We start from the raw sequence: 16,885 nt of genomic DNA, 5'->3' as shown, positions 1-16,885 counted from the left end.
GTAAAACACTTACCTCCGTCCTGTCGGATCAGTGATCTGTGTATAGAGTCTGCTCTCAGGCAAATTTTATGCATATATCGCCGATAGTACTGATAAATGCTAACCCTATCATTGATCAGTATTTGCAATCTGTGCATTGCATAGGTAAGTCCCCTAAAGGGACTTATAAAATGTGTAAAAAATAAAAATAAAAAAGCTTTAAAACACAATAAAAAAAACTTATAAATTAAAGCCCACAAAAAAGTTTAAATTACCTAAATTACCTCTTTTCCCATTATACAATACAATATATAAAAAATAAACATATATATATGATGCCCCAACCAGCCCTGTAGGTGGAAAAATAAAAGCGTTATGGCTCTTAGAAGGTGAGGAGGAACATTGCTTCAATGTGACCTTGACATCTTTGCATCAATGACCTTGAAAGGGTTAAAAAACAACATTACAGTTAACACAATGATTCCGTTCTGTTGAACTGCATTTAGCCTTTCAGCTGAAAATTTTCACAGTTCAGTCTACCATGGGTGCAATAGGTACACTACCAAAAAGTATCTTCAGAGAGCATTTTTATAGGACAGCAGAGGAAGCACTTTTACGCCCTCTTGTGGTAAGATCCAGCTCTAATCAGACCTAATCTGTAATTGTTTACATATTTGCCTATAACTGCATACCAAGTTTTGCAGCAATCTGACATTTCTGTCTGGGTGCTCTGTTTTTTGTTTGTTTTTTTGTCAATGAGTGTATTTATAGAAACATGTAGGGAACACATAGATCATGCCAAGCAAATTGTGGCATTTGTGTGTGTGTGGGTGTCTGTGAGAAGAGACCCACGTATATAATGATAGGCAGGTAGTTTTAACTCTATTGGAGATTGATGTATTTATTGTATGTGTGATCTTGAAGTTAATAAATGGCTTTTTTCTGCCGTGCTGATTGTTGTTCTCATGTGCACAGGAAGTGCTTTAGAAAAAGCTGGAGGAAAAGAGTTCCTGGAAGCTGTAAAAGAACTCCGTAAATCTCATGGACCCTTGGAGCTGACTGGAGGTAAAGTAATATACAATTCTTTCGCAAGTACACAGTGGTAACCTTATTTTCATTTACTTTTTATTTATAAATGGATGCAGAGTGATTTATCCTGTTTACAAGATCATGGCTCTGCCATAAATTGGCAAAACATTCCCCCTAAAGTGTACCTATACACTGACCCGAACGGCTTGAAATTCCTTCTGCACTGGATGTTTGGGTATTTAAGGATACGACCACACTGGGTTGGTACTGCACGCAACCCCCTTTCTGATCCAGTTGGGTTTTAGCAGAAGTGGACAATTTTGGAAGCATCAGCTGATCATCTAGTGTGCTTGGGAAGAAAGGGGACAGACATGCTGGATCTTAACATATTAAATTCTTTGGATCTCAGGGAGATAAGCCACACCTCTGCCGATTCAGAATACATGCATGTGTCTGAGAGATCTGCAGAGACACCTGTCAGCCAAGCAAGTTTTTGGCTGACAGTATTTCCAGCTTTACATACTGGTACACTGATGTTAAATTTGGTGATCTGAATTTTGAGGGTAACACATTAGTGAACCCAGTGCAATGTTTTTATAAGTGCACCTCACCTGAACATTTTCTTCATTGTTTTCCTTGTCTACACAGTGATGGTATTGTAGACTTAATCCTATTACATTATCTCTTTTTATTTTTTTGCAAATTATGTCTTCAGTTATTTACTTGGTGGTCTTCAGTTATTTATCAGTGCTGTCATGATCATTTAGGTCAGTAGATGGCAGTCTGAATAACAAATAACAGCGGTTAATGCGGTTGTGCCAAGTTTATTAATCCTAAAAAGAGAAGTGAACATTAAGAAAATATGCCAGATCTACACTATATGAACAAGCATGTTAAATTTATGCCACAATTTTACCATGTTAATTGCATTTCTCTGTCTATAGCTGCATAGAAAAGAAGTAGCCTACAAGCTTAGTTCTTTGAGCTGCCACAGTGTTTTATACACTGACAGGAAACCAGCAGAATTCTGGGTTTGACTTTTTATCTCAACGGAAAAGAGAACATCATGTAGCTTAGTGACTGTAGAAGATAAGTGAAGTATCTGCAAAGTTACTCAACATTTAGCTTAACATTTCCCTCCAAATCCTTTGTTTAGTCATTCAATTAATGTACTTACTGCAGAAGTGATTAAATATTTTGATATGTTTTTTTTCTATGTACATTTTTGATGTTTCACTATTCATATATAAATTTTACCACTTTCTTTTTTAGCTGCCCTAAGTCAGGCAAATGGGTTAGCAGCCAAGTTTGTCATCCACTGTCACATCCCACAGTGGGGATCAGACAAGTGTGAAGAGCAGCTGGAAAAGACCATCAAAAACTGTTTATCAGTTGCTGAAGAGAAAAAGCTCAAGTCTGTGGCATTTCCTTCTTTCCCAAGTGGCAGGTATATACTTACATATTTTTTTTTTTTTGCTTTAGTAAGCTTTGTTCACATTTCTGTTCTACCTCTGAGGTATACATAAAGAGTACCTCTTGATTGGTGATAAGCAAACTTACCGAATGTGCGGGTTTGTCCAAATCCGAGCACTTGGCATTTGATTCCCAGTGTCTGGAGAAGTTGGATGCAGCCCTTGGGAGTCCTGAAAACCATGAATACAACCATAGACTGTATCCATGTTTTTCTGGCAGTTCTATGGCTGCATCCAACTTCTTCAGCCTTTGGGAGTCAAATGCAAGGTGTTCGGATTTGGATGAACCCAAACGTTCGGTTAGTTTGCTTATCTCTAATCCTGACATAAACCACATGTCAACCATAGGCTTCCATTATTGTATATTTATTTTTTCCCCTGCCTTATTAACAAAATTTGATAAAAGCTTTAAAATAAAAATATATAACTATAAATAGTTATATTTATATAAAATTAATAAATACCTTTAATTATATATTAATGCTTGTCTTCTCTATACAAAAAAATTATTTCTTCTGCCATTAGTAAATGAACCACCAACGAAAGAAATCTCCAAATTAATGAAAAATGTCCCAATGCAAAAGACAAAATGACCAACCAAAAAGAACAAACGCGTTTAGGACTAAAAGTCCACTTTATTACGTCCTACACAACTATTTTAAAAGCATGTGTGAACACAATGGGCCTCATTTACAAACAATGCATCAATTATAAGCTGTTATACTATTATTTGTCTGTTTTTTCTCGCCAAATTCATTAATGTGAACATGTGCACATGCCCTTAGTAAATCTGGAAGGTTTTTCACAGGACAAAATTAAAGCCCAACCATTCCGCCACACTAGATGTGACTGGTTTTGAACTGGTTTAGAACAGAAAACCCATTAAAAATGACTGTTTGCTTTATAAATCTGTCAGTTGTGGCGGGTTTTAAAGGACACACCCAGGACAAGTCCACTTGGTGGGTTTTGGGACAGAAATGACGGGTTTGTCTGGTTTGTGGACAAATTGTGTTCTACACCTTTAGTAAATGAGTCGATCCACTAAAAATGGACAAAAACCTGACAATTTGCTGCCGGGAACACATTATTAAATCAGGTCCAATATCTAACAAACCCTGTTCACTGTCTTAAAAAACAGAAGGGCTCCCAGAGAGAACGTAATAATGCATACAATATGTACAGGATTTGGCACAAGAAAAAGAATGCAACAAATGTGGAATATTTTCAGAAGTAAGCATAAAAGTCAATGCACTGATCATATAAGGTATGAAACCCAAAATGTGGAAGTAACAAAAAGTGCGTCATCATCACTCCATAAGTAACTCCCGACCACAATTATAAAATCCAAACTGAAAACTACATGTAACCCAGAAAAAAAAATGAATAACACAAAGTGGCTTAAAGAATCAAACAAAAGTGGGAGCCCTACTACCTGATGTATATTTTACTGCCCTCACAGCTTCATCTAGGGTTAATTTTCCTGTTGCACTGTCCAGCCTTAATTATCATACTCAGCCAGTCAGTATGAATCAATTATAAAACACCTATAGGTATAAAATAAACCATCCAATACTGAGAGGGAAGCAGCACCATATTATTGGAAGTAATAGCACAGTGTAATGCTGCGTTTACACAGGCAGATTTATCTGACAGATTTTTTAAGCTAAAGCCAGGAACAGACCATAAACAGGGAACGGGTCATAAAGGAAAGGCTGAGATTTCTGCTCTTTTCAAATCCATTCCTGGCTTTGGCTTACAAAATCTGTCAGATAAATCTGCCTGTGTAAACACACCATAAGACATCAATAAAACACACAGATAGGTCACAATGTGATAGTGTCTGGGTGGAAAACAGAAGCAAAAAAGCCAATGCATCTGTGCATTGACTTGCAATATATATATATATATATATATATATATATATATATATATATATAATATACTGTATATGTGTGTATGTATATGTGTGTGTGTGTGTGTGTGTATGTATATATATATATATATATATATATATATATATACACACACACACACACAGTGCTGCCTTGGATTATGATCATAATTCGTTCCGGGACCGTGCTTGTAATCCAAATCCACTCTTAAACCAAAGCACATTTTCCCATAAGAAATCATAGAAATGCAGACTATTGGTTCCACACCCCAAAAATAATGATTTATTATTCTGAATAACATGCAAAACAAATGAAACAAACATTCAGAAACAGCAGAATATGTGATATTATAAGTTACTGTACAGTAATGGAGAGGATGGGAAACACAAGGGCTGACGGAGACTGCAGGGAGCATACAGGAATGAGCAGGACAGATGTAGGCACATACATGCAGCACTCTCTGTCCGGGAAGAGAGGGGTTACAGCTACGGAGAGATTACCTCCACAGACTGTCCCCTGATGTGTGCCTCAGTCTGAAGTGGATCTGCTATGATTTGGAAGGTGAGGGAGACTTCCTGGGTCAGAGTACAGTGCTGTAGACCCCGCTATGAAGGCCATGCCTCTCCTCCTCCTCCCCAGCATAGGGAGTTCTTAAACCAAAGCAATGCTCTTAAACTAAGTCACAATTTTGAAAAACTGTGAGCTCGTAATCCACGTTACTCTTATACCAAGGTACCACTGTGTATATGTGTGTATATATAATATATATACACACACACACACACACACAACTTACAAATACACCAGCCAAGCCCAGAGGCAGAAACCATGCTGACCCATACACTGTGCATCACCATTAAAGGGGTTGTCTCACAAAAGAAGCTAGGTCAAAACTGATTTTATAAAGCATCTTTCAAATGTACAAGCAGTACTTAAAATGTATTGTTTGAGAGATATAGATTTACTGAATCTTTCATGTGCCTGCTTCATTATTATAACCTGTTGCCCTCAGTTACGACCAGCCTTTGGGCATCCACTATGTTGGGGCACTCATGCTTAATTCAACTGCTGCAGCACTTCAGTTTCCTGCAGCACTTCAGTCTCCTGCAGCACTTCAGTCTCCTGCAGCACTTCAGTCTCCTGCAGCACTTTTGCTTTTTTCGTGTTTGTATTGGACTTAATAAAGCTGATATATATTTCTTTATTCTACTTGTTTGGTAGGACTAGTAAAGCAAAAAACCCTTCCTATAATGGGGAGCACATTCAGAAGGACAAGAAGGACAAGTGCAAACCCATTATCTTGCTCTGGACGTCATTCATGAGTTGCAAACACACAAAGCTGAGGATGCGCGGTATGCTTAGTCAGGCTGACAGGAAAGAATTGCAAAACACATGAACATCCTGGGGGGGGATATCATTTGTTAACTGCCCACAGAGGAGTGTGCTGCTCAGATATGTGGTATAAGAAAACAACTTCCCTAACAGTAGCCCTTGTCTTATTCCTCTTCTGCTTCCTTCCAATGTGTCTGTACAGGCTCTGTCCCTGGTTAGCCTTTAATTAACACAGACGCAGCAGAGATAGTATGTTGGCCTTTGATATGTATATAGCCTATAGGGGGTTCATGTGTTTTGTAGTTCTTTTCTGTCAGGCCAACAGAGCATTACACACAGTTTGCACGTTAACAATATTGATGATTGACAGCCAAAGCAGGAATACTGGCTTTAATATGTCTTGAGCTCATGTCCTGATGCAACCTGTCCTGTTTGTGTGTTCTCCCTTATTACAGGTTTTGCATTTACCAACGTGATCGCATCTATTTTATTTAACCTTTCATAATGCATATTTAGTAAAAAATAAATAAATATATAATGTGGCTTGGGGTGTGGGTTAAAAATAAAATCACAATCTGTACACTGCAAATCAGCGGTATTAGTGACAAAGAGGACTGTGGCGGAGACCATGCAGTCAGGAAACAGCCAGTAGCAGCAGAGCGGACTGGGTAAGCACTAGCAACATAGTAAAGTCTACACAATGCCCGAACAACGAGCTTCTAGCCTGCTGTTTCGCTTTAAAGCGACTCTGTACCCACAATCTGACCCCCCAAACCGCTTGTATCTTTGGATAGCTGCTTTTAATCCAAGATCTGTCCTGCGGTCAAATCGGCAGGTGATGCAGTTATTGTCCTAAAAAAATTCCTTTTAAACTTGCAGCCTTGTGTCAAATTGGCGTGGCCCAGAGTGGCTGTGCATTGGGCTTGCACCGCCTCTCCATCCCTCCTCCCCGCCCTCTTCACCATTAGGAATGCCTCAGGCAGGATTTCTCATATTCATCACTTGCCTGAACACATGTGTTGGTTCGAAAGGCACCTGTGCAGTGTTCAGACAGTGAGGAATAGAAGAAATTCTGCCCAGGGGCATTCCTAATGGTGTATAGGGTGGGGAGGAGTGACGGAGAGGCGGTGCAAGCCTAGGGCATAGAAACTCTAGGCCACTGCAAATTGACACAGGGCTTAAAAAGGTTTAAAAGTTTAAAAGGTGTTTTTTTAGGACAATAATTGCATCACCTACTGAATGGACTCCAGGACAGATCTTTGATTAAAATCGGCTATCCGACGTTACAAGCGGTTTGGGGGGGTCAGATTGTGGGTACAGAGTCACTTTAAACCTATGGTTTAGATGCCATTGGCAGCCATAATATGTGCCCATTTTACACCACTTTAAACCTGCATGCTCTAATATTCTCAGGCTTTGTGATGCAGCTTTAATAGCCAGAACCAGGGGTGGACTCAGGAAAAGAGGAGACATGTTATCCGTCTTTATACATTTTTTTGGCTTTAAAAGCTCTATCTCAAAAACCTGAACATGTAAGAGCACCCTGAAAATCTCCCAAGAGAGCTGCAATTGTATCGTGTTGCAAATGATATATGTGACTAAATATTTTTCCTGCTTATCTCAAACCATACAGAAACGGTTTTCCTAAGCAGACCGCGGCTCAGGTCATTCTTCGAGCCATCTCCAACCATTTTGGCTCCTCCAGCTCATCCACTGTGAAGAATATTTACTTCTTACTGTTTGATAGCGAAAGCATTGGGATCTATGTGCAGGAAATGGCCAAGCTCGACACAAAATAGCAAGAATTCACAGAGAAGCTTCGCACACAAAGATGGCTGTAAACCAGTAGAAGATTGGAGACCTAGAGCTGATGAATTATTGTTAAGAAGGTGTTTAAACATGTTTGAAGTTTTGTGGTTTGAGGACAGATTTTAAGTTTATTTTCCCATGGTTGAAGAGGTATATTTGGGCTAATTCTCAATGAATTTCTCCTATTTCTGTACCAAGCCAGCACCCTGTTTGCATTTTTATAGAACCTGAAAACTATATCCCTCTGTCATTATCAACCATGTTGTTTTATTCTTCAAGGATGTTGTTCCTGATGTCTTCTCTTACTTTTCCTGTCTTATTATTTTAGACTTAGTGTACAACAGCTAAAAAAAACCTGTTTTAGATTTGTAGTATTGGATTTTACAAGAGAAATAAGACCACAATATTATTTAAAAAACTAAGCAAAGTTCTTACATTTTGTGTCTTGTGTTTTCTTTATTGGGTTAGTGAGGTTATACTATTGTATCATTGTCATTTCTTTTTATAATACTCCATACTTGGGATTTATGCAGTTTTATTGATAAAACATAAAACTCTGAATTAATATTAGACCCTTAGTTTTGAAACCAGTGGTACTGTATTCCTATATTGAACAAGTGCTCTGTGGAAGGATCCTTCAACCCACAACAGATAAATTAGATAAAATTAAAGGGGTATTCCTGGAAAAATTGACCCCAGGATAGGGGAAAGTAGGAGATTGCGGGGGTCCGACCTCTGTACCCCCCGGTGATCTCTTTATTGGGCCCGGTTTGCTCTGGTATGAATAGAGCCATGGTATGGTGTGTGACCTGCTGCTCTATTCATTCCTAAGAAGCAATGGAAAGAGCCGAGTGCGCCGGAAGAAAGCGGTACTCTGCTCTTTCTGTTGGCTCCATAGGAAAGAATAGAGGGGTACATTGTGCAACTCGGTCGTGCACTGTGTGAAGCTATTGTGGCAATATGAGGAGCATACTATCACAGAGTAAATATTTGACCTGGATACTTGGGTTAAAATAATGAAAAATAAGAAAGCAATGCAGAAGGGTCCAGATGGGTTACATTAAATGGTGCAAATATCAGAAAGAAGGGTGTAAACAGACTTCTTAATAACTTGACGTGTGGCTGAGGGTTGATTAAAGAAAAGGGCTGCAGGAACAAATGACTGCACGGTTATCAAGCCATGTAATAGGCTCTACAAGCAAGCACGGATCTAGCATATCGAAGGTGGGTTTACACAGCATGTTGGGCCATCTAATACAGCCATTAGGTAATGATTATTCTCATCTTCAGGCCATATTATTACACGGCCAAACACGCATTATAAAGCTTCTATTACATGGGCCGACCTGGAGGAGCACATTAGGGTCCATTTACACAGAAAGATTATCTGACAGATTATCTGCCAAAGATTTGAAGCCAAAGCCAGAAACAGACCATAAACAGAGATCAGGTCATAAAGGAAAGCCTGAGATTTCTCCTCTTTTCAAATCCATTCTTGGCTTTGGCATCAAATCTTTGGCAGATAATCTGTCAGATAATCTTTCTGTGTAAATGGACCCTTATGCTGCGTTTACACGGAACTATTATCTTGCGAATCTGCGCGATAACTGTTGAATTCGAACGATAATCGTACGTGTAAACACGACGAACGAGAAATCGTTCATTTTGATCTTTCAACATGTTCTCAAATCGTCGTTGATCGTTCACAAAAAAATCTCAGATCGTTCCATGTAAACAGTCATTGCGAAAGTCCGGCCGTCCACAGCCTGGCCCACAGCCCGGACCCCCGCTCATCCTACAGCCCTCCCCCGCCGGCCCGATCGCCACCCCCTCCTCTCCGATCGCCACCCCCTCCGCTCCAAAAGCCCTAGCCACGAGACGGGAATTTCAAACAGCTCCTCTTCAGCCAATCAGTGCTGCCGTGCATTGATTGGCTGAAGAGGGGAGCCAGGAATTTCAAACAGCTCCTCTTCAGCCAATCAGTGCTGAAGAGGAGCACAGATTGGCTAAAGAGCTGTTTGAAATTCCCGGCTCCCCTCTTCAGCCAATCAATGCACTGAAGAGGGGAGCCGGGAATTTCGAACACCCGCTAAGCCGAGCAGGTAAGGTATGCTCATGGCGTAATAGTATTGTAATAGGGCCTTTATACTGTATAAAAAATTTATATATATATGATCGGCTTTGGGGAATTCTGATAGCAGTCAGAGTACAAACAAGGGGATGCAATGCTTTCAATGTACACTTTCATGGAAAAAAACCAACAACAAATATGCTTGATGCCAATGCGTTTACCCTCCACTGCGTGGTTGTTTATCAGGGGATCACAAAAATAGTTATAAATCCGTACATTAACCAGTTCGCAGTCACTTATCACTTACTCTACTTAGAGCCCTCTTTACTGTTGGTGCCTCAGTTGACAACACTGAGCATTATTGTGGATAATACTGTATAACAGCGGTTCTCAATTCCAGTCCTTAGGCCTCACCAACTGGTCACGTTTTGAGGATATCCCATACAAAGAACACATAATACCTGATGCACTGAGTATAATTATATCACTTGTGAAATACTAAGGAAGTCCTCAGCACGTGACCTGTTGGTGAGGCCTGAAGACTGGAATTGGGAAGCACTGCTGTATAATATACCCTGTTGTGTTGATTGAGCTAATTAATTACCACCACCACCACCACTGTAGGCTTATTACTGTCAAGATGGATAATGTGGATCCCCATGGGTAGTCAATAACTGATCATGAGCATTTGATTAGCAATACCTGGCTGCTTTTTATATAAGCAATAAGGGTGAATTTTTTTTTTCACAAACTGCATGTAAAATTTGGCCCAGTGTTTTTAAATAAATATGGACACAGTACAATTTGTCATGTATTGTTGTAGTTACCTAGTTTTAAGACCTTCCAAAGACCACATTTTTATGATGTTGTGATATAAAAACAGCTCAGAGGCTCATCTCTTGGGATCTTTTTTTTTAACTTGTTGTTTTGCAAAAGACAACCAAGAAAACTGAACCGACCATGTCCACAGCCGCTAAAATAAAGTACAGCATCTACAAATGCAAGTCATATATATTGAAGGGAAAGGTACTAGAATTATGCAATGGCAGTAGTATTGCAAAAACTGTCAAAATGATGACCGAGGATCTACGCTGGTACATTTGCCGGGCTAATAGTGCACATAGGTCTTTCCGTCTTTATCTTCAGCTCACTGACTAGTCCTAAAGTTTCTCTACTCAGTGCTTGTTGCAAAGCTATACTCTGGTTTCTCTGTCTTTGCCTGTAGCCCATTAGAGCGTCTCACGCTGGCTGCACTCAGGCTTACTAGTTGAATGAACCCTCATCAGGGCCATCTGGCAATACATCTGGTAACTCCACACCTATCTCTGTCTTTTTATAACCTCTCCTGCTCCCTGTCACAGTGCAACACTGAACACCACATTGGTGGCTAGCATTTCATTGACCTACTCTGTGTATGTTTGAGCTGATACTTAACATCCTTTGAGCTGGTACGCAGTGATACTGGCAGGATCTGGTGGTGCCGATATGTGAATGGACTTTATATAGTTGGAGGATGGGAGAGAATGTCCTTCAGATATTACTTATGTGTTTCTAAGGAACCCTGTGTAATAGGGCTGATCAGTTTGGACTAGAGATGAGTGCATCTCGAGCATGCTCAAGTTTCACTGTTGGGCATTTGAATACCGGTGGTTGAAGAAATTGGAAAGGATGTCTGGGAAAACGTGGATACAGCGTATGGCTGTATTATTAATGTTTTGGCCACTAGGTGTCTCCCTTTCCTGCAATTGGCTGTCCACTCCCTGTTTTTAGAGGAACTCTTTTTAGTTAAAGTGACATCAAGATGGAACACACAACTTAGCATGTGCTATGTACAGGAAAAGGGGGGGGGGGAGAATTGGATTAACTCTCGCCTTTGTTCAAGCTGATGCCTTCTCCATCCTCCAGAGGATCTGCATGACCAGGGTATTGACAAGGCTCTCCATTAAACCCCTTTACCCAAATACACCAACCCCTCCCACCCCTTCATCTGGTAACCCCCGAAAAACCACAGACACCTTCTGGATTTTTATGGCCACAGCAGCCGTTTATTATAACATCCTCATAACATTATCCAATATATATAACAAATATATATAACAATTATATAACAAATATATATACCCAAACTCCAATGTATCTGACTACTACTCGACAGGGCGGTCCTCGGAGCCCCAAAACCCCACAGGCGGCTTTTGCCAAACTTTCCCACCCCCCGCACCCAGGATTTGCCTCTGGCCGACGAGCACTTAACCCAGAGACACCAACTAACACCCGGAGTGCAGGGCCACTGTAACTTCCTCTTATGGAGGTCGTATCCCCCTAAGCCAGTGGCTAACTATTGCCGCCCGGCCATAACCTTCTCCATAGACCCAGGGAGTCCGGAACCACTCCACAGTCCCCTCCCATCACACCAAATTTTTCTCCACCGACACCAACCCCGAGGACCCCCACCGCCACAGACGACAACACCTGACCTCCTTAGGTGTTGGCGTCCCGCCACACCCGCAATGCCACATCAATCCCATCTCTAAGAGATAGGGTCCACATATCCGTCCCAATGGCGTTCAGGTGAACCCCGTCCCTGCGCCAATAAGCACCCTCACCCTTCTCCAAATCAGTATGCCGGATTGCCACCGCCCCGTTCCTCGCCATAAAGCGCGCCATAGCCCTATTAACTTTAATGCGCGCCTTGTTAATGCTGGCTACTGAGCGCGCCCCCTCCCACCGCTTGCGAGGCACGATATCAGACCATATTGTCACAAGCTTCGGACACATGGACCACAACCTCAACATATCGAACTTCATGTCAGCCACCAGCTCCCGAATGGGGCGAGACCCCAAATCATTCCCTCCAACATGTAACAGCAGAATGTCAGGCACTCTGTCCAGTCTCACATACTTATGGAAATCCGGCAGGACCCCCTTCCACCTCATGCCCCCCGCCCCAGCCACCGTATTACCGCCTCCGCGCGGGGGACCCCCAGCTGTCTGCCATCCGGCCGGACCCCCGCTCGCAGGGCTCCCCAACGGACATAGGAGTGGCCCATGATCCATATCAAACACGGTGCGGGACCTGAGGAAACAAAACCAACAACTAAATCACGGAACAAACTGAACAACCCCCCCCCTTCCTACCTATTCCCTACACACGCTCAGGGCGAATGTAGGAACGAAAGCGTCGGGATTCCCACCTACCAATTTTGCGCACCACATCTTAACTCAGGCCCCACCGCGCCGCCCCAATTCTAAAAGAATGTCCACTATAATCCTTGGGGCTCAAACCAACCGCCCCCAAACCCTTCCGAAACACCGCGACAAATTGAAAGCGCGATAAAAATGATCCATCCCCATGACGCAACAGCGGCCCAGGGACACCCCTCGCGAGACCATAATCCTTCAAACACACTACCGGACACATCCGAGACCCTGGCACACCGAACAAAACCACTCTCTTGCCCTTCCCCAACTGGTCTGTCTTTGACCTCCGGATCCGGAACTCAACCCTGTCATCATAACAATCCACATCCTCCCAAAGTAAACCGCCCGGGACCGATGTCGATGGACTGACCAGCTCCCCTATGCGAAGGGCCCTGAAAAAGGCCAGTGAAAAAGCCACTCTAAATAACCTAGCCTCCTCCAGTGACCTACACACGTCCCCCAAACGATCCCCCACCACCCCTAGCATCTAAAAAGACACCGGGCGCCGGCGATCGCTCGCCCTGTACCCTTTCCTGAAACCCCTAACCGCTTGTCGAACCAAAAACGACTTGGTAACATCTTGAAGGCCCCGCAGTTTGCACCCAAAAGCCACCCCAGCCAACAACTTGTTCAAACGAGATACCGACCAGCCCTCCTCCCGACAGTGCCCCACTAGCAACAAAAACCCCAGGTCCCCCTCCCCTAACTCCCCCCAACTCCTCTGCCATTCCGACCACTGTAACCATGCTGCCTCATACCCCCCCAAGTGCCCGGCGTTACCGACTCCCTGATCAGCCGTCCAGCCGACCGAAGGGCAGACTCCACAGCTCCGCTGGAAAAGGATCCCCTTCCTCGTTCGCACCCGGGGCCAGAGCACGGAAGCGTTCCCACTGTGAACGAGAGAGAGCATCGGCAATTGAGTTACATTCTCCCGGAACATGAACCGCCGTCACCCATGCATTTAACGACAAGCAGTGCAGCACCAGGTGCTGCAAAAGCCGCACCTCCGGGGGCGATGACGCTGTCAACCCATTAATTGCCGATACCACACTCATGTTGTCACAGTGGAACCGCACCCTTCTATTTGGTTGAACTTGATGGACATTGGTTGAACTTGATGGACATGTGTCTTTTTTCAACCGTATTAACTATGTAACTATGTAACTATGTAACTATTCCTGAACCTGTTCCCCCAAATGGAAACCGCCACCACAATGGGGAACAGTTCGAGTAAGGTCAGATTGCGCACATGCCCCGCCCTGACCCACGACTCCGGCCACAACCCTGCACACCAACCTCCCTGCAAAAAGGCCCCAAAACCCCCAACGCCCGCTGCATCCGTAAAAAGCTCAAAATCCGGCGCATCGACTACTGCCTCCATTAGCAGGGATCGCCCATTGTAAGTGTCCAAGAACGAGTCCCACACCCCCAGGTCGTCCCGCAGCTCCTGCCGCAACCGCACATAATGATGAGGGAACCTAATGCCCGACGTCGCCTGAGCCAGACGCCGGCAAAAAACCCGCCCCATGGGCATGATCCGACACGCGAAATTCAGCTTGCCGAGCAGGGATTGCAACTCCTTCAGGGTCAGTTTACGCAACCTCCGAGCCCTCCTGACCCCCTCCCTCAGGTCCACCAACTTCACGTCCGGCAAGCTGAATTCCATGCGCACCGTGTCGATCCGAATCCCCAGGAAATTCAACGCAGTGACCGGCCCCTCCGTCTTCTCCGTCGCCAACGGAACCCCAAACGCCGCAAAAAGCTTTTCCAACGTATGCAGCAACACCGAAACCCCCCCCCCGATCCCGCCGGACCTATGCACAGAAAATCATCCAGATAGTGGATGAGTGACCGGACCCCGGACGCCTCTCGTGCCGCCGACTCCAAGAACGTGCTGAACGTCTCGAAGTAGGCGCACGAGAGCGAGCAGCCCATCGGCAAACAGCGGTCAACGTAAAACCCGCCCTCCCAAAAACAACTCAACAAAGGCATGGACTCAGGATGCACAGGAAGCAGCCGAAATGCCGCTTCCACATCCACTTTTGCCAACAGGGCCCCCTGTCCATAAAAACGCACCCACCGCAACGCCTCATCAAACGATGTATAAACCACCGAGCAGAGCTCAGGATCTATCCCATCATTCACCGACGCGCCCCTGGGGTGTGACAGGTGGTGAATCAACCAAAACTTTTTCGGTTCTTTCTTCGGCACCACCCCCAAGTTAGAAACCCGCAGCTGCTCAAACGGAGGGTCCCGGAAAGGCCCTGCCATCCGACCCAAACCCACTTCCTTCCCCAATTTCTCCGTCACCACCTCCGGATGAGCAGCCGCCGATCTCAAATTGCGTCCTGCCCTACCCCCCACACCCCTATCCGACAGAATCCGAAAGCCCTGAGAGAACCCGTCCTGAAGCAACTGCGCTGCCGCCTTGTCCGGGTATCTACTTAGATAACCCTGCATTGCTGCCAGACGCACCGGTGTCATCCCCTTTTCCAGCAGCATCCCTGCCGCCTGGCTGCTTGTTTTTCTTGAAACAGCGTGCCGCTCCGTGAGACCCCCCACAAAAGGAGCATTCGTGCTTGAATTTGGCCCCAAATTTACATACCTCCTCGTTAAAGAGGAAGCACAGCCCTCGCTGCACCGCCGCCGAATGCCCGGGCTGGCTGGAACCTCCGGCGGACCCTGGAAAGGACTGTCCCCCACCCCCCGCCCGCACCGGCGCCGTCACTCTTAACCACAGGCTATGTCCTTGTGATCCCAACGGATGTTGGGCCGCAAGGCCTTCCTCTGCCGAAACTGTTCATCGTACCGGAGCCAGGCCTGGCCCCCGTACACCCTGTAGGCCTCCCCTATCGCATCTAGGTAACAGAACAGCCCACAACAGTTATCCGGCGCTTTTTCCCCAACAACCCTCGCAAGTATGGAGAAGGCTTGCAGCCAATTAGCGAAAGTCCGAGGTATCAACCGATACCTCTTCTTTTCCTCCTTGTCCTTCTTCTCCTCCGAAGGCATAACCTTGTCAAGGTTAAATTTCTCTAAGGGCAACAGCGAAAAGATCTCCACGTACTCTCCTCTCCATATCTTCTTCCTGACTTCAAATGAGCCCCTAAGGGCCCTTCAAAGCACACATAGACTTCCCCTTTTGCAGCGTCCCCCAGCCGCACAAATTCTCCATCCCCATCCACTTCCTTGTCCCTGGCCGGAGCGACCTCAGCCCCCCTAGTCCCGGCCACCGCAGACCCCGAAACCCCAGCCTCCCCTAACCCCCCGGCGCTCCCCTAACCCCCCGGCGCTCCCTATGTTACTCCTCCCCCCCTCTCTGCCCAATCACCCCCACTGTTTATACCCCCAGGGACTACCCCCCACCATCACTCCACCCCTCCATTGCTTACCACAGTCTACCTCTTACACTTTTCCTCTAACCCCCTAATTCCTATTCTGTCAAATCCCTGTCATGAGGGACTCCCCTTAGGCTTTGCCCCAGTCTGTCCCCACTCTCTGCATGAAAGGTAGATCAAAAGTTCCTCAGTGCTAAGTGTAAGCTCTTTCTTGCTGTGCTGACCATGAAAGGTAGATCCAGGTATCTTTTGGTGCTGGTCCTAAGCGTGATAGGTTCCCTTTAGGGTGCTAACACACATGACCGATGCAACTGTGTTCAGTTGTTTACATCAAATCTGAAAATTCACTGTGATACAGTGTGTGTTTGTGTGTGTGTGTGTGTGTGTGTGTGTGAAGCTACTCTTAAGGTGTTAAAGGTGTTGTCTGAACATTAACACAAATGGGGCATCGGACTGCTGTGGTTACCCATGATCTCAAGAATTAGATCTTTTGTCACATGTTCACACTGCCTTTTGGTTCATTGTTTGAGCTACCAAAGATTGATTACTATGCTTGGTTATCTGTGTCTATGGAAGCTGCTGGAGATAGCCGGGTCACTATTCACATCTGTGTATACAAAAGAAAAATGTTTTCAATGAATCTCTGTTTAAGGGCCTTTCAAACGTGCCGATTATTAGCCAGGAGCGTTGCAAGAAACGCCTCTAATAATCACCTTGTGTAAAAGTGATAGTCGTCAGCTGAGTACCAGCAAAATGCCTCATCCT

The 16,885-nt window shown here is 44.5% G+C and overlaps 1 protein-coding gene across 6 annotated transcripts in view; it reads left to right on the top strand.

Moving 5' to 3' along the window:
• The window catches only part of MACROH2A2 (macroH2A.2 histone), a 32,223-nt gene extending 24,274 nt beyond the window's left edge, over nucleotides 1-7,949 (top strand). For all 6 annotated transcript variants that reach the window (XM_069980674.1, XM_069980669.1, XM_069980672.1 and 3 more), the window contains 3 exons: nucleotides 955-1,044; nucleotides 2,281-2,455; nucleotides 7,338-7,949. In XM_069980674.1, the coding sequence (XP_069836775.1) occupies nucleotides 955-1,044; nucleotides 2,281-2,455; nucleotides 7,338-7,503 (431 nt within the window). In that variant the 3' untranslated portion in view covers nucleotides 7,504-7,949. The remainder of the gene's footprint in view (nucleotides 1-954; nucleotides 1,045-2,280; nucleotides 2,456-7,337) is intronic.
• The last annotated feature ends 8,936 nt before the right edge of the window (nucleotides 7,950-16,885 follow it).

The sequence above is a fragment of the Dendropsophus ebraccatus genome, chromosome 8 (assembly GCF_027789765.1).
Source record: "Dendropsophus ebraccatus isolate aDenEbr1 chromosome 8, aDenEbr1.pat, whole genome shotgun sequence".
In the NCBI taxonomy this organism is placed as follows: Eukaryota; Metazoa; Chordata; class Amphibia; order Anura; family Hylidae; genus Dendropsophus; species Dendropsophus ebraccatus.
The sequence above is the reverse complement of the archived record's forward strand: the minus strand, read 5'-3'. Positions and strand labels throughout refer to the sequence as shown.